The sequence below is a fragment of the Amphibalanus amphitrite genome, unplaced genomic scaffold (genome assembly GCF_019059575.1).
Source record: "Amphibalanus amphitrite isolate SeventyFive unplaced genomic scaffold, NRLGWU_Aamphi_draft 000746F_arrow, whole genome shotgun sequence".
Classification (NCBI taxonomy): Eukaryota; Metazoa; Arthropoda; class Thecostraca; order Balanomorpha; family Balanidae; genus Amphibalanus; species Amphibalanus amphitrite.
In genome coordinates, this window is record NW_024882240.1 from 144,080 (window position 1) to 164,424 (window position 20,345).

General features: G+C 49.6%; 1 protein-coding gene across 1 annotated transcript in view; it reads right to left on the bottom strand.

Moving 5' to 3' along the window:
- LOC122365524 overlaps positions 1-20,345 on the bottom strand; it is an 83,532-nt gene that overhangs the window by 45,708 nt on the left and 17,479 nt on the right. The window contains exon 4 of the mRNA XM_043336793.1: positions 8,586-8,747. Within this exon, the coding sequence (XP_043192728.1) occupies positions 8,586-8,747 (162 nt within the window). The remainder of the gene's footprint in view (positions 1-8,585; positions 8,748-20,345) is intronic.

Sequence of the window (20,345 nt, forward strand, 5' to 3'; positions counted from 1 at the left end):
TGCTTTTGGTGTAATAACTTCGAATGAGAGAGACACTCCTGTAAAATGACTCAATAGAAATGAGAAAAGGGTCATGCACACACTTCGGCAATGGTTATCAACAGCCATTAGACGTATTCGTCAATGCAGATCGCTTATTTTGATGTTGGCAACCAACCACTTAATACATGGAGGGCCGTACAGTCACCAGCACTTGCTACTAATCACCTCGTTTTTGTTCAGTAGTTTGAAGACCGATCAATTCTCAGTCGCGCAAGATACGTCAAATGGTCCGTTTGGTCCTCCGATTTTCGAATATCTAACTTGTTTTGTATAGTCGAAGCATTTTGGGATGGGGAGCCAAAAAACCTCTTTTCTGCCCTAAAGTGTGCCCCAAGAAGTCGTAGAACCTAGCCCCGCCTCTGATCCACAGACCACTAGTGCCATCTCTTGTCAGCCGAACAAACCGCAGAAGTAAATAATGTCACGTGACCTTTGCACACGCTACAATTACTACGCAGCCGTAGTGGGGGAAGCGGGGCGGAGGCGTGGAGAGGGACGCGATCGGTCGGCTGGGGTCAGGTCGCCGAGGTCAGAGGTCACCCGCCGGAGGGTGTTTGAGCGGTTGGGCCGTGTGGGCTGGGGCCTGCGCGGAGCGGGGAGCGCCTGGACCTGTCTGGAAACAAGTCCTACAACGCTGTGGCAGTCGAGAATATTGTGAGGAAAGAGAGAGAGAGAGAGAGAGAGAGAGAGAGAGAGAGAGAGAGAGAGAGAGAGAGAGAGAGAGAGAGAGAGAGAGAGAGAGAGAGAGAGAGAGAGAGAGAGAGAGAGAGAGAGAGAGAGAGAGAGAGAGAGAGAGAGAGAGAGAGAGAGAGAGAGAGAGAGGAGAGAGAGAGAGAGAGAGAGAGAGAGAGAGAGAGAGAGAGAGAGAGAGAGAGAGAGAGAGAGAGAGAGAGAGAGAGAGAGAGAGAGAGAGAGAGAGAGAGAGAGAGAGAGAGAGAGAGAGAGAGAGAGAGAGAGAGAGAGAGAGAGAGAGAGAGAGAGAGAGAGAGAGAGAGAGAGAGAGAGAGAGAGAGAGAGAGAGAGAGAGAGAGAGAGAGAGAGAGAGAGAGAGAGAGAGAGAGAGAGGAGAGAGAGAGAGAGAGAGAGAGAGAGAGAGAGAGAGAGAGAGAGAGAGAGAGAGAGAGAGAGAGAGAGAGAGAGAGAGAGAGAGAGAGAGAGAGAGGAGAGGGAGAGGGAGAGGGAGAGGGAGAGGGAGAGGGAGAGGGAGAGGGAGAGGGAGAGGGAGAGGGAGAGAGGGAGAGGGAGAGGGAGAGGGAGAGGGAGAGGGAGAGGGAGAGGGAGAGAGAAGGAGAAAGAGAGCGTTGCATGGAAAGAATGGGACCAAAAGTCGGCAGTGCCCCCCCCCCCCCCCTTGAAGGTTTTCCGCCGCTACTGAATGGGGATGATGTTGAGGGTCTCGCAAATACTTCATAAAAGAAATGCTATTTTTTGCACAAACTATTAATTTTTTTTGTTGACGTTTGCTATGGTAATGCTAGGCCCAGTTCCTTCAAGATCAGGTCCACGACTCCACAGCTTACAACAGGAGCTTCTGGCTGGTGTAGCCAGTAGAAACACTGTAAGATACAGATATCTCTTGTATTTCGCCACAAAATCGAGACATATATAGTTTTACATACGAACTTACTTATCTAGTATTGCACACATGTTGGCGAGAACATCGAATGTAATAAACGAATACATATGGTTTTTAATATACACATAGCCAATGCAGTTGTCCAAACAATACAGCAGTTTAAGCGAACGGAACGTTAAAAGGGGGACGCACAACTTAATCGAAGGCTTTAGCAATTTAGAGACTGGTAAAAGCGACACCTATTAACAAAACTGTAACTCGCGGTTCACAGCATCTAGCGGCGACCGGCAGAAGTACATGGGCCTAGCGGTGACCGGCAGAAGTAGGTACATGGCTACATCACTGCCCATGACTCGCGCAACGCTTCGAACAGCTCCAACGACAGTTCTCCTAGTGATAAAGCTGAAGTGAGAAGGGGAGCTACTTCATATGCAGATGTCGTGTCATCTACAGCTAAGCGGGAGGAGGAGGAGGACTGGTTGACGATGAGACGTGTAAACGGTAAGCTAAAACCGGTTCCTGTGACTAAAAATGAGACTGCAGCGTCACCCAGCGCTAGTCCTTCCACAGCTGTGGGGAGGGCAACCAACGAATCCTCCGGGAGCGTAACTGGCGCGGCGAAAAACACTGGACTGTTAACAGTGGACAGTAGGTCCCATAGGAGAGCGCACATTTTTGTGTCTAGATTCCACACGTCTGTGTCCCCTGAGATGGTCAAAACTTTCCTGATAGGAAAGCTGGGCGCAGATAGTGATGTTAGAGTTGAGAGCGTTCAAACTCGATATGACACTTACAGGTCATTTCGTGTCAGCTGCAGATGCGAGGAGCCAAACATGCTAATACAGCCAGACTTATGGCCCGAGAACACCTATGTGAGAAGGTGGCGTGGGCCGATCACAAACGCTCAAAACCGGGCCACCATCAGCCCAAGCTCCTCATCCGCATGAGATTGACTAGTTTCAATGTTCGAGGTCTCCCCAAAACTAGTAAAAGCCTGTCGTTACGCCCTGATGTTGTTGATGTATTAGAGTGCGCGGACATAGCATGTGTTCAAGAAACGTGGTATTCAAAGCAGGAGCTAGGTCACCTGAATAGTCTCCATGAAGAATTTTATGGTTTTGGTTGTGCAACAGTAGATTTTAGAGATGGTATATGCACTGGTCATCCGTCTGGTGGTGTAGCTATCCTGTTTCGGAAGTCTATGGCAGCATTTGCGAAACCTATTGACTTAGAATTAGACTGGTGCTGTGCCCTTGAGATTTCTCTGCCCACAAAACGTCTCATCGTGCTTAATGTATATATGCCATTTCAGTGTCGTGAGAATACCGATAAGTATGCTGAACAGTTAGGAGTTTTAGAAAGCATCATCAGCGACCTTAACACCACATGCTTTCTAATTTTGGGTGACTGGAATGCTGATATGAAGGATTGCTCCAATAGCTTATTTGGCCCTGCCTTAGTGCAATTTTGTGATTCTAACAGCCTTCATTTATCATCACATGCGATGTTACCTGGCGACAGTTTTACGTATGTAAGCGACGCTTGGGGTACTCAATCATGGTTGGATCATGTTGTTGCCAGTAGCGATGCACATGCTGCTATTTCTGATATGGAAATTGGCGATCAGCCCTCATTGAGTGATCACTTGCCGCTATTGCTCAAAATGGATATCACACAGCTACCAGAGATGACTGCGGTTCAAAACGATGTGCAAAGTAACACTAAGTGGGACCAGTTATCTCCTGAATCTCTTAAGATATACTCTGATAAATGTAAGGATTTGTTAACTAGTGTTGCAACTGATGCACCAGGCATAACATGTTCTGAACCGAACTGCACTTCAGAGGAACACAGGGCAGAGTGCATAGCGCTGTACGAACAAATATGTCGCGCCCTTTTGCAGGCAGAAAATTTTGTAAACGATGCTAGGGCCAGAAAGTCTTTCAAATGTGTCCCTGGATGGAATTACTATGTTTCTGACCTGTACAAAGAATCGAAAGACCTGTATCGACTTTGGCAAGAAGCAGGGAAACCTAAGCATGGCCCAGTGTTTGATGCCTACAGCAGAGGCAGGGCCAGGTGTAAGTATGCCATTCGTTTTGTTAAGAAAAATGAAAGTGTTCTGAGACGCGAAGCCATCGCCAAAAAGTTATGTGACAATGACTGTAAATCTTTTTGGAAAGAAATAAGATCGCTGAGTAACAGTAGTACTCCCCTACCATCAGTGATTGACGGTGTGTGTGGTGAGGGTGAGATTGCTGACTTTTGGGGGAAACATTTCTCCAGCCTTCTCAATTCGATGCCGTCATCAGATGGTACGCTCTGGGAAGAGGACAGGGAATCGTCTGTAGGTGATATCAGAGTGTCCGAAGGCGAGATTCAGGATGCTGTCCAAAAAATGAAGTGTGGGAAAGCTAGTGGGATTGATGGTTTACAGGCCGAAAACTTGAAATATGCGGGGAAAAGTTTATCGTCAAAGTTATCCGCTTGCTTCACAGCACTACTTATGCATGGCATTCTCCCAGAATCAATGATGGCGGTGGTCCTGGTGCCGATTATCAAGGATAAAGCTGGTAAGGTCACTGCAAAAGATAACTACCGACCTGTTGCGCTAGCTAGCGTAATGAGTAAAGCGCTAGAACTAATCCTTTTGGAACGGATGGAGGACCACCTGTTGACAGCCTCCAATCAGTTTGGCTTCAAAAAGGGAATGGGAACTGACCAGTGCATATACCTCCTGAAACAGTCTATTGATCTGTACAAGTCCATGAATGGCAGTGTATTTATGTGTTTCTTGGATTCAAGCAAGGCATTCGATCGTGTACAGCATAAAAGGCTTTTCGACATTCTTCGAGACAGAGCAGTCCCAATATACATTGTTCGTGTACTCGTGTACTGGTACGCCCGTCAGGAAATGTGTGTCCGGTGGGGTGGTGCCATTTCCTTTAAATTTAGGGTATCGAACGGTGTTAGGCAGGGTGGCATATTGTCCCCATATCTGTTTAATGTGTATATGGACGGTCTGAGTTCTTTGTTAAATAGACAGAATGTAGGTTGCTGGGTAGGGGATGCGAAAATCAATCATCTGATGTACGCAGATGATGTAGTATTGTTATCACCGTCGGTTGCAGGGTTGAGCAAACTGATTTCATTGTGTGGAGAATTTGGAAAAACTTGCAATATTTTGTACAATGCAAAGAAAAGTGTTGTACTGGCTTGTCGCTCTAAACACATGAAAGATTTGATATTGCCAAGGCTGTTCATTGAAGGTGTTCCTCTAAAGGAGGTTGATCATGTAAAGTACTTAGGGCATATCATCAGTAATCATGCTTACTCAGATGACCTTGACATAGATCGGCAGTGTAAACAAATGTACAAACAGGGGAATGTGCTGATTCGTCGTTTTCACATGTGCTCGGTAGCAGCAAAGGCGCGTCTCTTTACAGCGTTTTGTTCATCTATGTACACTGCACACTTGTGGTCAAATTATCGTCAGTGTATGTTGCGCCGGCTGATGGTGGCTTACCATACGGTATTGAAAACTATGCTAGGCATTTCTAGGTACGAGAGTTCTTCTCACACATGTGTCGTGCACCGTGTTCCTCATTGTGCCGTTCTCATCAGACAGCGCATCTACAACTTCATGTGCAGGCTGAGTACATGTGATAGTGAGCTGGTAAAAAAGACTGAAAATTCGAGTGTAAAATACCGTTCTCGCCTGAGGCGCCACTGGCAACAGCAACTGTACGTTCATTTTAGCACATAGCTCTGCGCGAGTGCTGAAACAGGCCCGAATGATTGTTTGTGTGACATTTGGTTGTCTTGCCACTGCACTGACTGAAATCATCAGTATTTAAGAGTATGGACCCAGAGTCTGAAATAAAGCTTATCTATCTATCTATCTATCTATCACTCCCCCGCCCTAGTTAAACACCATAAAAAGAAGTTTGGCGGCGAGTACGCGACGAACGGCGGAGAGGGGGCGGCGAAGCAGGCGGCGGGCCCGGCGGCACGCGGCGAGCCGGGCGAGAGCCGCCGGGGGCACCTGAGCGGCTGGGTGCAGGCGATGCAGCAGGCGGGCGGTCCACCGAGCTGTCTGTCGCTGTAGTAGGCGTGTCGTTCACCAGGACGTCCGGTGCTGCAGGCGGCGTTGCGGCAGGCATGTTGTCCGTGAAGGCCGGTTTACACCGAGCCAGGGTGACGGTGTCGCGTCGCCCGAGACGGTCGATGGTGACGGTGTGCTGGTCGCGGGATAGGACACGATAAGGACCGTCATAGACGTATTGGAAAGGAGAGCGATGCGAATCGCGTCGGATGAAGACGTGGGAGCAGGTTTGCATGTCTTGAGAGATGAAGATTTGGCGGGAACCAGGACGAGGAGGAGTTGGACGGAGCTCCGACATGGCGGCACGGAGACGAGAGGCTAGGGAAGCCGGATCAGAAGAAGTGTCCGACGACATGGGGGAGAGGAAGTCACCAGGAAGTCGGAGACTGCAACCATAGACTAGGTCTGCAGCAGTGCATCCGAGATCCTCCTTGAGGGCCGTGCGCACTCCGAGTAGCACCAGAGGAAGTCGGTCCGACCAGGAAGCGGCGTCGTCATCGGTCCGCAGAGCTGACTTCAGTTGGCGGTGGAAGCGCTCTACCATCCCGTTTGCTTCTGGGTGGTAGGCGCAGGTCCGGATCCGAGAGGTGCCGAGAAGCTTGGAGACCTCTGTCCAGAGGCGGGACTCGAACTGGGATCCTCTGTCGGTGGTGATGAGTTCGGGTACTCCGAAGCGGGCGATCCAGCCGCTGACGAGATGCCGAGCCACCGTGACGGCGTCCATGGTGGGCAGAGGAATTGCCTCGGGCCATCGGGTGAAGCGGTCGACGACAGTCAGGAGATAGGAGTTGCCATGGGACGGAGGAAGTGGTCCGACAAGGTCGATGTGGATGTGCAGGAAGCGAGAGTCAGGTGGCTGGAAGCTGCCCATGGGTGGCTTCGTGTGGCGCTGGATCTTGGCACGCTGACAGTGCTGGCAGCTCCGGACGAAGGCACGGATGTCCGCGTTGATGTGGGGCCAGATGAACCTCGATGAGATGAGATGACGCGTAGCGTTGATGCCAGGATGAGACAAGTCGTGGAAGCTCTTGATGATGGAAGGGCGGAGTCTGGCTGGGACTACAGGTCTAGGTGTGGCCGTTGAGGTGTCGCACCAGAGACGTAGATGCGGATGATCAGGGACTGGGAAGTCACGGATGACCAGAGATGAGGATTGTTGCAGCTTCGGCAGGTCAGGATCGTTGGCTTGGTGTAGGGCGATGTCGGCCAGGCTCAGAAGGCCGGGTGAAGGTGTAGCTGCGGCAGAAGCTGGCGCAGACACTGAGCTGATCCGTGAGATGGCGTCAGCTACCGGGTTGAGGTGTCCAGGAACATGTCCGATCTTGCTGGTGTGCTGCAGAATCAGGTCCATGTGACGTTGTTCACGGAGAGAATGGTTGGCGTTGCCGTTGGCCTTGAGAGCAAAGACGAGCGGCTTGTGGTCCGTGAGGATCTCGAAGTCGCGTCCTTCCAGATAGGGCAGGAAATGTCGCACGGCGAGGTACATCGCGAGCAATTCCCGTCCAAAGGTGCTGTAGCGGCGTTGGGTGGGCGTGAACTTGCGCGAGAAGAAGGCGAGAGGCTGGAGAGAACCACCAACTCGCTGGTGGAGCACGGCGCCGGCTGCCGTGCTGCTGGCGTCAGTGCTGAGGCTCAGAGCTGCATCTTTGACGGGATGAGCGAGCTGGGTGACGTCAGCGAGGGCGGCTTTGGCTGCAGAGAAGGCGGCGTCTGCCTCTGGGGTCCACGTGACTGAAGAAGCTCGGTCGTCTGAGGCAGTCAGGCCGTGGAGAGGTGCCAGAAGAGCAGCAGCGTGTGGGATGAAGCGGTGATAGAAGTTGATCATCCCCAGGAACTTCTTGAGGCTCTTCTTTGACTCTGGACGGTCGAAGTTCTTGATCGCACTGACTCGATCGTCGAGAGGAGTGATGCCTCCGCTGGAGATCTGGTGGCCGAGGTAGGAGATGCTCTCCATGCCGAAGGCGCACTTCGATGGGTTGAGGAGCACACCGTTGCGGGAAAGACGGCTGAAGACCTCTCGGAGGTGTGACAGGTGTTCCGAGATGCTGCTGCTGGCGATGAGGATGTCGTCTACATAGACGAAGGCGAAGTCCAGGCCACGGAGGATGTGATCCATGAACCTTTGGAAGGTCTGAGCGCAGTTCCGGAGACCGTACGGCATACGGAGGAACTCGAAGGCGCCGAAGGGCGTTGTGATCGCTGTCTTGGCGATGTCTTCTGGGGCCATCGGTATCTGGTTGAAGGCCCTGACGAGGTCGAGCCGAGAGTAGATCGATGTCCCAGCGAGGCAGGCAGTGAAGTCGTGGAGATGTGGTAGTGGGTACCGGTCAGGCACTGTGATGCGGTTCAGTGCACGGTAATCACCACAGGGTCTCCAATCTCCAGACGACTTGGGCACCATGTGCAGCGGTGATGCATACCGACTGCTGCTGGGTCGGATGACTCCGAGACTGAGGAGGCGCTGGAACTCTGCCTTGGCAGTGGCGAGTCGAGCTGGATCCAGACGGCGTGGGCGGCAGAAGACCGGAGGGCCGGTAGTCTCGATGTGATGTCGGACTGAGTGCTGTGGCTCCGGATGATGTGACGGCTGGGTGAGGCTGGGGAATTCTCGAAGGAGGTTAAGGAATGCTGGGTTGTCGGTTCCGACGACGGCTGTCAGTCCGGTGGATGGCACTGAGGAGTGGGAAGCAGGTGAGGACAACTCAGTTAGGTGGTCGATGAGACGGCCTCTCTTGGTGTCGACGAGGAGATCATACGAGGAGAGGAAGTCGGCTCCTAGGAGAGGATGGGAGACGTCCGCGATGATGAAGATCCAGTTGAAATCTCTTCTGAGGCCAAGAGAAAGCGTGAGCATGCGCTGACCATAGGTCTGGATGCTGCTGTTGTTGGCTGCTTGCAGATCCAGACCGTTGGTTCCGCGAGCACGATCGGTGGGTGTCGCTGGAAGAACACTGTACTCGGCTCCAGTGTCGATGAGGAAGGTGATGCCAGTGTTGTTGTCCTTGAGTCTCAGAAGGCCGCTGGCTGGAGGGACGTCAGAGTTGAGCAGGGCAGGTGTAGACGTCTGTGTCACCTGTCCTACTGCTGGTTTCCCGAGGTCGGAGTTGCGGTTGCAGACCACGAGCACGGTGACTGACATGAGCGCGCGTTGGTACCGAACTTGTGGTGGTACCAGCAGAAGGAAGCACCAGCGCCGGTAGATGTGCTGGTTGCAGGGCTGGGTGACCGGGCAGCAGCAGACAGGTCGCGTGGTGGACGGTGGCGAGCGCGGCCGGGGGCACGGGATGCAGACCTCTCTCGGCGGCGCGTCTCGTCCACCAGTGTGGCGACTGATGTTGTGAGGGCCGTGATACCAGTCAGCAGCTGACTCATCAGGTCTTGGAGGTGGAAGGGTCCTGCAGGAGCAGCAGGTGAGGCTGCAGCAGGCGCAGAAGTCGATACCGCGGCGAGAAGGCCTGAGGTAGGTGCAGCGACGTCCGACTGCTGCGGAAGCTCCAGGAGTCGGTCGGCAGTGCTAGCGATGGTCGCAAGGTCCGTCCCAGGCGGCAGGCACTGGAGGAAGGGCTGAGTCCGAGGCGGAAGAGCATTGAGGAAGATCTGACGGATGAGCGGGGAATCTTGTGAGCCTTCAGCTTCAGCAAGGTCCAGGAGATGCCGAAGGAATTGGGAAGGACGCCTGTCGCCGAGTTGTTGGCCAGAGAGCAGGCAGCGAAGACGCTGTTCGACTGATTTGCCGAACCGCTGACGGATGGCGTCGGAAAGGATGGTGTAAGGTCGGTCTTGAGGAGGGTTGCGGAGGATGTCGGTGAAGTCGCGCAGGAGGTGGCCAGGAAGGAGAGTAGCGGCGATCCGGAAGCGGCTGAGCTCATCGTCCACAGCTGCCTGAGAGAAGAAGAGGTCGAGCTGGACGAGCCAGATCACGGGGTCCTCCTCGAAGAAGCGCGGCGGCGCGACGTGGCTGCGTGGCGCGGTCGCCACGCGGAGGTAGTCCGGTTGGGCGGCAGCGGCAGCAGCAGCAGCAGCGGCATGCGAGGCGGCGGCGGCGGCTGCACCGGCGCCGGCGGCTGCACCGGTTCCGGCGGCTGCACCGGCGCCGGCAGGCTGGGTCTTCTGGTCCATGGCTGCCGAGAGCAATGGTCGGGAAGATCGGTGGCGGCGACGGCGATCCGGCGATCGGCAGGTGCTGCGGTGCAGCTGCAGAGGTAGCCGTTCGGTAAGATGAGCCGATGAAGTAGCTGGTCCTTAGTGCAGCAGTAGTAGTCGGCGTTATCCAGTTCCACACAGCACAAAATAAGGATCCTCGTGGAGACACACCATCCGCCACTTCCTTCCTACACAAAGAGAGCTGGAGGAGATAGCTCAGGGTGCAGGCCAGTGTCGGTGTGCCAGGGAACACGAGGGGATAGCGATCCCTTAGTGCGCAGAACGCGGGGTCACCAATCTGGCTGGTGTAGCCAGTAGAAACACTGTAAGATACAGATATCTCTTGTATTTCGCCTTTTCTTTTTCTTTCTTTTGTTGGTTAGGTGCTTCGGTCTTTTAGACCATTTCGCACCGGTGTGTTAACGAAGTCGAATTAAATAAACTGAATGAAGAAACTAGTGAACCTACAGACGATGAAGAAGATCCGTTTTAAGGAGAAAAGAGAAGAGAAGTTGTAGTAATGCAGGATGATCATCACCAAGAACGATGGGTAGATTCATTTGTACAACATGTGCCCGGCAGTAGTCATTTATTGGTTTACGATGTATATGATATTTACGACAATGTACTATAATGTGTTCGATTGTAAGAGGAGACCTACAAGAAGGACAAGTAGGCCTTGGCTGTCGATTGAATATGTGAGAATGAGTTAAGTAAGTATGTCCGATTCGTAGTCTTGCCAAAACCTTTTCTTCTCTCCTGGATTTTCGACTTGATGATGACCAATGTTGTATATACGGTTTAATACGATGAAGGTGTGTGCCAATACCATCGGTGTCCCAACTGTTTTGCCAGAAGTGGTAACAATGTTGTTTTATGGAGGCTCGAATATTGCTGGAGGTATAAGGGATCGCGGTGATGTCTTGAATCGCTAGGGCTTGCTTGGCATATTGGTCTGCTTTTTCGTTGCCATATATGCCGCTGTGCCCAGGTATCCACAAAAACTGTATTTTAACTCCGTTGTCGATAAGTTGTTGGTGCAAATTAAGTATGTTTAAACAAATATGTTGCGTGGTATCAGGTTGCAAAAGGCCTAAAACTGCTGATTTGGAATCGGAACATATGCATGCCATTTGAATGTGGTGATGGCGAATAAGTTTGAGAGCGAGGAAAATTGCGTGTAGCTCAGCAGAGTAGACAGAAATATCATTTTGTACCCTTACAAGTGTTTGTGGATATTCTGGAGCGAATATACCGATGCCGACCGTGTTGTTTTGTTTTGAGGCATCTGTGTAAACAAAATGGAAAAGAGCATTGGACGCCTGAAAACTAAGAAAAGCTTGCTTCACTTCGCCGTGAGAGAGAGAATCCTTACGAGCCGTAAACAAAAAGGACACCGAAAGTGGATGAGCCGTCCAAGGCGATACGGCACAATGCGGTAGTGGTGGGACATTGGGTAACTCGTATCCTAAATCAGTTTGATATTTTCTTGTTCGTGAGGCCAATGTAAGCCCGGTCCGTCTCTCGCATCGACCGAGGTAACTGAAATGCAGCCGAGGAAGAACGGATATAGCTGTGTGAGCTGCGTGTGACGGATATTGTTTAATTTTTGAGTAGTATCGTAAAGATAAATCCATTCGCCTAATGTGCAGAGGAATAATGTCAGCCTCTACTTGAAGAGATGATATCGGTGATGTTTTCATGGCTCCTAGAGCTAACCTCAAAAAATTGTTTTGGACGGCTTCCAACTTAATCAAACTGGATTTACAGCCCCCTGCGTACATGACTGCCCCATACTCAATAATGGGTAAAACAATGCTTTTATATAATCTTAGAAGTACCGAGCGATCTGCCCCCGCTGGGGTACTGGTGAGACAGCGGAACAGATTTAACCTTTTCTTGCATTTTGTTTGAACGTGTTTGACATGATGTACCATTGATAATCTGGGGTCCAAGACGACTCCCAAGAACTTGAAAGTTTTTACGAGTGGAATTGGCGTCCCGTTCAAGGTAGGGAGAGAAGATGGCTGTGTTATGTTGTGTTTGGAAAAAATCATAAACGCAGATTTTTCCGGAGAAAATTCCAAACCATACAAGGCCGACCATTTTTCTATTTTATGTAGTGCTATTTGTAGACGATGGATCCCGATGTCATAGTCAGGTGTGGTACACCAAATGGCGCTGTCATCGGCGAAGAGAGAGAAAGATGTGTCAGCAGGAATGTTTTCAAATAAATCGTCAATCATAATGTTGAAAAGAATTGGAGATAAACAGCTACCTTGTGGAAGTCCATTCTGTGTTTCATACGTGTTGGAAAATACTGAGCGGAGCCGAACACGAAAACGCCTGGTTCCCGAGAGAAAGTTGCACAAATAAAAAGCCAAGTGTCCTTTGATGCCAAGCAGGCCTAATTTATGAATCAATGCCGGCCTGTACACCATATCAAAAGCGTTTTTAATGTCAAGAAAAATTGCTGAAGTATGTTGTTTCTTTTTATAGCCTTTCCGTATATCACTTTCCAAACGGATCAAGTGGTCGATTGGAGAATGTTGCTTTCGAAACCCGCATTGGAATTTCGAAAGCAACTCTTGCTGTTCGAGGTGAAACGATAAACGTTTGGAGACCATCCTTTCCAAAAGCTTGCCTATGCAGCTTGTCATGGCTATAGGACGATAACTGTTTGCGTTATGCCTAGCTTTACCTGGTTTTAATAGAGTTACAACTATACTTTCTTTCCAATGCTCTGGGAAGACCTGCTTGCAGAACAGATCATTAAACGTCTGAAGAATGAAAAGCTTCGAGTTCTCCGAAAGATGGCGGAAGAAAGAATAATGAAGTTTGTCAGGCCCCACGGAAGTATTTCCGGCGGAACCGATGGCCTCATTTAATTCCTGTGCTGTGAAGGGAACATTGTAGTATTCGTTGTTATCTGAGAGAAAAGTATCTGGGTCAGGCAAAAATCGTTGACGAGCCCTACCTATAAACTGTGGTTGGTAGCGTTCATTTGAGCTCGTGAAAGCAACTTGTTGAGCTAAACAGTTTACGACATCATTTGGTTCACTAATGGTGTTGGCTGTTCCCGGAAGCCTAAGCACCGGGAAAGTTGCAGCTGTGCGTTTTCCGGATAAACGACGAACTAAATCCCAAATCTTGCATAAAGGCGTCGAAGAAGTAAATGAAGACAAAAATCGGGTCCAGGAGTCGCGCTTGGCTGCCCGAATAGTTCGCTGAGCGTTTGCGCGCTCCCTATTTCTGTTAATTAAGGCTTGTTCTGTGCGAAGTCTAAGGTAAGTACGGAAGGCTCTTTTCCTTTTTGCTATAGCCAATCGAACCGCGGGTGTCCACCACGGTACAGCATTTCCTTTTTTGCATGGCTTGGTTTCAGGAATGCACTCTTTTGCGGCTGATATTAATGTTTCAGTGATGTATGAAATACCGTCTTCAGGATTTGCAAAGCGCTCGTGGTGTTCAAATTCACACAACTCTGTGAATTTAATCCAATCAGCTTTGCCAAGATTCCAGCGGGGGATGAAAGAGCTGATACCCGGGACTGGAAAACCAAAACGAAGAAAAATCGGGTAATGATCGCTATCGTGTATATCACTATCAACAGTCCAGTGGAACCAAGGGGCAATGCAAGAAGAAGAAATAGATAAGTCGATGGCTGACTCTGTATTATGTGATAAATTAAAGTGTGTCGGTTGATTGCAGTTGAGTGTTACTAATCTATTCATATCAAGAAAATCTTCCAGAACTCTTCCTCTGGGTTTCAATGATTGTGTGTCCAACCAAGCCGGACTGTGGGCATTGAAATCGCCGAGAAGAAGAAAGGGGTTTTGAAACTGGTCCGTGAGATTGTTAAGCTGTCTAAGAAGGTTTGTATTATCAAAATCGGGAGGAATATAAATGCTGCAAACATCGATGTTCCTGCCGTTGACATACATGGTACACGCAACGGCCTGTAAATCTGTCTGTATATCAAGCTCACAATGTGTATAATCGTTGTTTACGTATAATGCGACACCACCATGGCGGCGCTGTCCGTACAGCTCATCATGTCTGTATAATGTGTAGTTTGATAAATTGAAATTGTACTGATCGGTCGGTAAAAACCAAGTTTCCTGTAGCGCAATAAGTACAGGAGTAAGTACGGAGAAAAAGTTTTTTAGTTCGGCCCACTTGGAAAGTAGGCCTCGGCAGTTCCATTGGAGCATGGTGTAACTATTCATGATTGGTGACGAGATGTGTTACCACGGCTGGGCGAGGCCCAGCTCAGCGCGCGGTTACGCCCCATCGCCACCCGAGTCGGTGGACGTGACTGGCGATCCTTGGATTGTCCATCACCTGTGAGGGAAGCTGAGGGTTTGGGGCGGGAGCCACCAGACTTCTGGACCCTCGTCCAGCTAGTGAAGCGGCTTGCACCGACAGACTTAGGCTTCTGAGCGATCTCAGGAGAAGCAGCTGGTGGGGACTCGAGAGACGGCATCTGCTCATCTGCATCAGTGGTCTCAGATGTCTGGGTTGCGCTGGTGGAGGCGGTCGCTTCGGGAGCCATAGGCTCAGGAGTCAGAGGCGAGAGGCACTTCAGAGGAGGGAGCTCTGGGATGGCATCGGTCTGTGTACCGCTGGAGACGGTCTGAGTCTGTGTGGCCTGGGCATACGACTTGACTGGCTGTTTGGAGACTTTCTCTTCCACTGAGCGGCGTGCTTGTGGGTATGAAACACCCGTGGTGGCTTTTACTGTGCAGATTTCTTTTTCTTTTTTCCACACTGGGCACTGGTTTGAGTTGGTAGTGTGGTCCGTGGCATCACAGCTGAGACATTTTACTGGAGCGGAGCAGGGCGAGCCATCGTGCGGAGCTGCACCACAACGGTGGCACCGTGCGGTCTGCTTACAAAATTTCGAGCCGTGTCCAAAGCGTTGGCAGTTAAAGCAGCGGAGAGGGTTTGGGACAAAGACGCGAACCTCGTAGCGAATGTGGCCGGCAAGCAGAGTGTCTGGCAGCTTCGTTGTGTTGAACGTGATCACCAGCAAGCTAGTGTCACGCCTCTGGCCGTCTCTGAAGGTAGTGAGGCGGCGGACATGAGCGACCCCCTCAGGACGGAGTCCGCTGAGGATTTCCTCTTCGGACATGTAACGCATCTCTGGAGCGAAAATCGTGCCCTTCGTGGTGTTGCGAGCATGGTGCAGAGAGACAGTCACATCTTTCTCACAGAAGCGAGTGCATTTAAGCAGAGCCTTGGTTTGAGCGCGGGTTTCGGTCTTGACGATAAGTGTTCCGTTCGCCGGGGTTTCGATATCCAGGTTACCGGTGCCACAGATCATCCCTAGATATTTAGTGGGCCAGAACACATTCACCTTACGGAAAGAAACGTTTTCATCAACCGGCTTGATCACCAAATACGATCCAGAAGACTCAAGATACGGCTCAGGCTTGTCCATAGACGGGCCAGCGGTGGTCAGGTTCGGGCGCGGGTCGGTACCGGGAGCGGAGGCCAGGGTCGAGCGAGGGTCAGTGCCGGGGGCGGTGGTCGAGGACGAGCGAAGGTCAGAGCCAGGGCGAGCGGTCAGAGGCGGGGCGGGGTCAGCAGCCGGGAGTTGGGAATCCATCACGTGATCAGGAGAGTCGGCCAAGGAGGAGTCAGAGTCGGAGTCCGGGGGATCAGGGCGGCGTCTTTTCCCCGACATGGGGAAAAGCGAAGGGAACGAAAACGAGAAAGAAACCTAACTAATGGAACCTAGAGAAACGAAACTATCACCACCAAACGCTCTAAACCAGAAAGAGCGTATCGAAAGAGCGGAATCAAAGACCAATATCAGTGTGCGCGTGGAAAATCGTCCATGTGAGTATTTCGCCACAAAATCGAGACATATATAGTTTTACATACGAACTTACTTATCTAGTATTGCACACATGTTGGCGAGAACATCGAATGTAATAAACGAATACATATGGTTTTTAATATACACATAGCCAATGCAGTTGTCCAAACAATACAGCAGTTTAAGCGAACGGAACGTTAAAAGGGGGACGCACAACTTAATCGAAGGCTTTAGCAATTTAGAGACTGGTAAAAGCGACACCTATTAACAAAACTGTAACTCGCGGTTCACAGCATCTAGCGGCGACCGGCAGAAGTACATGGGCCTAGCGGTGACCGGCAGAAGTAGGTACATGGCTACAAGCTAACTAACATAACAATTAGCCCGCGCCGTGTTGGTGATATGAACTTTCCGTCGAGTGCTGGGGGGGGGGGGGGCGTTTCACGCCCCTCCGTCTAACTCGGCTCCTGGGCCACGTAGCGACACGCGATATGCGGCAATCGAAAGAGCGTTAAAAATAAGGAGGAAAACACTTCGGTCATTTAAAGGTTAGGGCAAAGGTCCGGTCACCAGGATTCATCAAATGTCAAATTTTGTTGATTTTAACGATTTTGAACACCCGACGGCTAACTCGGGAACCAATAGAGCTACAGCGCCGCGGAAAAGCGCATTCGATAGCTCTTTTAACGCTCTTTCGCCAACATGTCCTCAAATTTGACCTCAGATCAACGCTTTAACCCCTAGAGAGCACCGTTCTGAATGACCTCAAATTTGACCTCAGATCAACGGTGTTTTCACCGCTCAAGCACGTCTCTGTCAAAAGTCAAAAAAACTGCTGAAGACCTTTTATGTCCTAAAATGACCTCAGGGGCACACACAGGGGTCACAGGTGCAATTTTCCGATCAGTGTGTCTATGGACCGATGTTTGAGAGGGTGTAGAACGAAATTCGTCCAAAAGAGGCGCATTTCAATTTTCTCCCATTGACTTATACCTAATGGAGCAGTCGCAAAATTGTCTTAACCTTAGGTCACAGAGATAAAAAATCCGAGGTATCCATTTTATACATACTGTTAGTCTGTTACCCTCAGCAATTACTGACAGTTTCAAAGTGATCGCTCAGACGGTGTAGCTACAGCGAGCTTTCGAACCTTTTCTGAGGCAAGGTCACTTGACGTTACCTGGTGACCTGACCTTGAATGACCGGTGTCTGAAATTTTCATAACATGTGCGAAAAAGATGTCAGAACAGGTGTATATAAAACAGCGGCGCTACGCGTCGCCGTTTTTTAGATATTCGCGAAAAACCTAATGGGGGGGGCGTAAACCCCCCCCCCCCTCCCCAGCACGGCGCGGGTGGTCGACATAGCAACTCGGACTGAACAAATGCCTTGAACGTTTCAACGGTTGAATAAGGTGAGAGGATTGAGGAAGGCTTGTGTCAGATTTTTCTTCTGTTTGTCGGTAGTTTAGGTTGAAGTCAATTTCGCCAGCTGTCCATAATCATTCAAGAGGGAAAATTCAGCTGCACATCATTCGGGTCAAAGTAAAAGGAGCATTCTCAAATTTTGTAGTAAAGAGCCAGTAGTCTACGAATATATTCAAAAACAATTAGAAAAAGAAAAAGCGGACCGGTTTCGTCTATCAAAGACTTCTATTGGATTCAGTAAGAACTTCATTGTCCGAAAACCGCTGACAGTTGATATAGCTCAATGACACTAGAGCAGTGCATAAGGAGTAGAGTTGCAAAGTTTCCCCCAAAGGCTGCTACCGGCACCGCCCCGCCCCACAATTTTTTTTGGGGATACCGGCATGCTACCACGCCCAAAGCAAAAACACCACTTAATTACCGGCATACTAAAAAACCTGCATTGTTGATTCCAGTTTACCCCTACAAGAGATGTCACATTTTCCTCTTAGTGTCCAAAGTTTGAATCATATGCTTATAATTTTTGTTTGTGCAAAACCAAAAATACCGGCATGCTACCGGCAAGACATGCCAGATACCACAAAAAACCTGCGGTAGTGAAAAATTACCGGCATGCCGGTAATGCGGTAGGGAAACTTTGCAACTCTATTAAGGAGGCGTGAAAACACTCTCCTCATCTCGATCTATTACGAGAGGACCATGTCAGGGCGTGAGAAAGGTGTTCTCAAAATAAATGACACTGTATGAGTGAATAAATAATCCGCGCCCCCTTGGGCTATTGGCGGACTCTACCACCTGATCGGGTGGTGCAGCCGTTTCGCCTTCCACCTGAGATCTCGGAAAGTTACCGACCGATTTTGAAAATTCAAAGAGCATTCGATAGCCCCACCAGAGAACTACCTTGTTACCAAGTTTCGTTGACCTAGGTGCAACCCATGACGTCACAAGTCAGGTCAAAGGTCGCATTTTTCACCGATTTCGTCTAAGGAATGCGTTACAGTCAGTTAACACTTAACACATCAAATAAAAGGCATGTTATCGAAAATCATCGATGGAGCGTTGGTTGCCTAATACATATGTTGCCTAAGGAGGTCACTGATGCCAGGTCAGGTCACAGAGGTCAGGTCACTAAGGGTCACAATATGAACCCAACTATGCTGGGGTCGTGTGATACATGTTTTATGGGCAATTTTACATTTACAATTCAATGGTGTGGGCTAGACGGCCATTGGGGCCAGTTTAGATTACATTCTGGTGGAGGTCAGGTCAAAGCCAGGTCAAAGAAGGTTAAATGTCAAAGTTGATATTTTGCATAAAAGGGGTATCTATTCGATGCAGCTCATCACTGGAAATCGAATGGTGGTCTTTGGCTTGCTCTGTGTGTTCTGTGACGCCTAAAAATTGAATTTGAAAATTTTACGTAATAAATTTAGAGTAGGTACTTTTTTGCCATAACTTTGCTAAAATTGGAGCTATCGAGTTTAAGTTTGGCATATCTAGAGCAGATAGTTCTATAAGATATATTCCAGTTTTAATTTTAAAAGTTGTTGGTATTTTCGGGGTGTTATAAATCAATTTTTTATTAGACATAAGAGTTAGCAGTTTGGTAGCGCTGTTTATTTTACATCTTTTTTATCTTGAATATTTTTCGTCATCTTCAAAACTGTAAGCGTGACAGCTGTTCCCGCTAAACCTTTTATTGGGTCGAAAATGACAGAACATGACATCACTCTGACGTCATTTGTGACTAACCTTTCATTAGAGCTCTCGAAAAATTTGGTCACAAGGTGTCAAAATGATGCCCGGAGGGCTCTTGAAAGCTTGGTGGCGACATTTGCTATACTTTAGGAGATATCGACTGAAAAGGGGGGCCGCTTCGCGCCGCCCTTCCCCCCCCCCCCTCAACGGGGCTCGAGGCTTTCAGGTGATGCTCTCACAGAACTCTTGGTTATATTACAACGCAGTGGAATTGCAAGTGGCAGTATAAGCTTCCTGCCAGCGCCGGACCAGAGTGTAAACATGCAGGCTGAATTTTAACTTTTAACTTTTGAATTTGTAAACCGTTGAGCTTTTTAGAAGTTGTATGAGCTGTTCAGCTCCTTTTTTGGTCCATCACAGCGGGCTTGTATGCCATTTGCCAACCAAAATCAAATTAAAAACTTTTTATTTGGTCTGGCTACCTCGCCAACTTCTTAACTGAATCGTTTAGTAGCTTTTGATTGGGCACTGCCCACGTTCTCTGTCTAGCTTTTCGTGTCATAGACACTGCCTATGACACGAGAAGAGGCTGCTGACATCGTTTGTCGCGGTTGGATAATACCAATCCACGTCCCAGTGGCTGCTCGATCGCTCTTTCCCTGGCCCGCCTCTCCCGCCAGGCTAGACTTTGCTCGGCACAGCCATCGCCTCAGTGCCTCGGGTGGTGACCCGTTCAAAGGGGCTCACAATTCGTATGGTGCCGTGGCTCTCAAACCAACACAGAACAGTGAAACGCACAGGCTCACTTTCCATATAAGGCGAACGGCTGATTCTGGCGCCGGGGCTTCATTCATGCCAAGGCGCCCAATCACAGCGCCGCATTTCAGTTAGTGTCGGGCGCAAAAGCTACTATGCTCCGCCCCTCCATCACGTGACCCTGCCCTCACGTGGCCTCAGTCACGTGGTGTTTCCACTTCTTGGCGCATGGCGGCGCTAGTCTCGCAGGGGCGGTGGTAGCTTGCTCCCCCGCCGTCCGGGGGTGATGGGTAGCAACTGCTGGTGACTGTACATACCTGTTTGGTGACTCTGAGCCTCATTTTGCTAAGTAAGTTTTAAGGAGGTTTTGTCAGTTGGTTGTTTTCCGTCTTTGCACCACAAGCCAGTGTTCTATGACGTCCCAAACGACTTTACTGCTGGTTTTGTTTGTGTCTGCCCAGGACATATCAGGCCCATGTCACTCCACTTTTGATGACATCATAAGGGGGCCTCAGGACAATTAATGGCGCGGTGCGCCACAATCCCTCCCAAGCTACTTGCCAACAGTTGCCATTTTTGAAAATATTATTTTGAAATAAAGTTTCAAGTAATGAAAATATTGTAATAAAGTTGTAACTTAAATCTATGCTATATCTAAAAACTTACTGAAAAATGATTTATCCATAGTAAAAATATAAGCTCGATGCGTTTTTTCGTTGCTTTCCTGCTGCTGCAGAGGGCTTGTAAATCGTCTATATCTTCAAAACCGGCCAT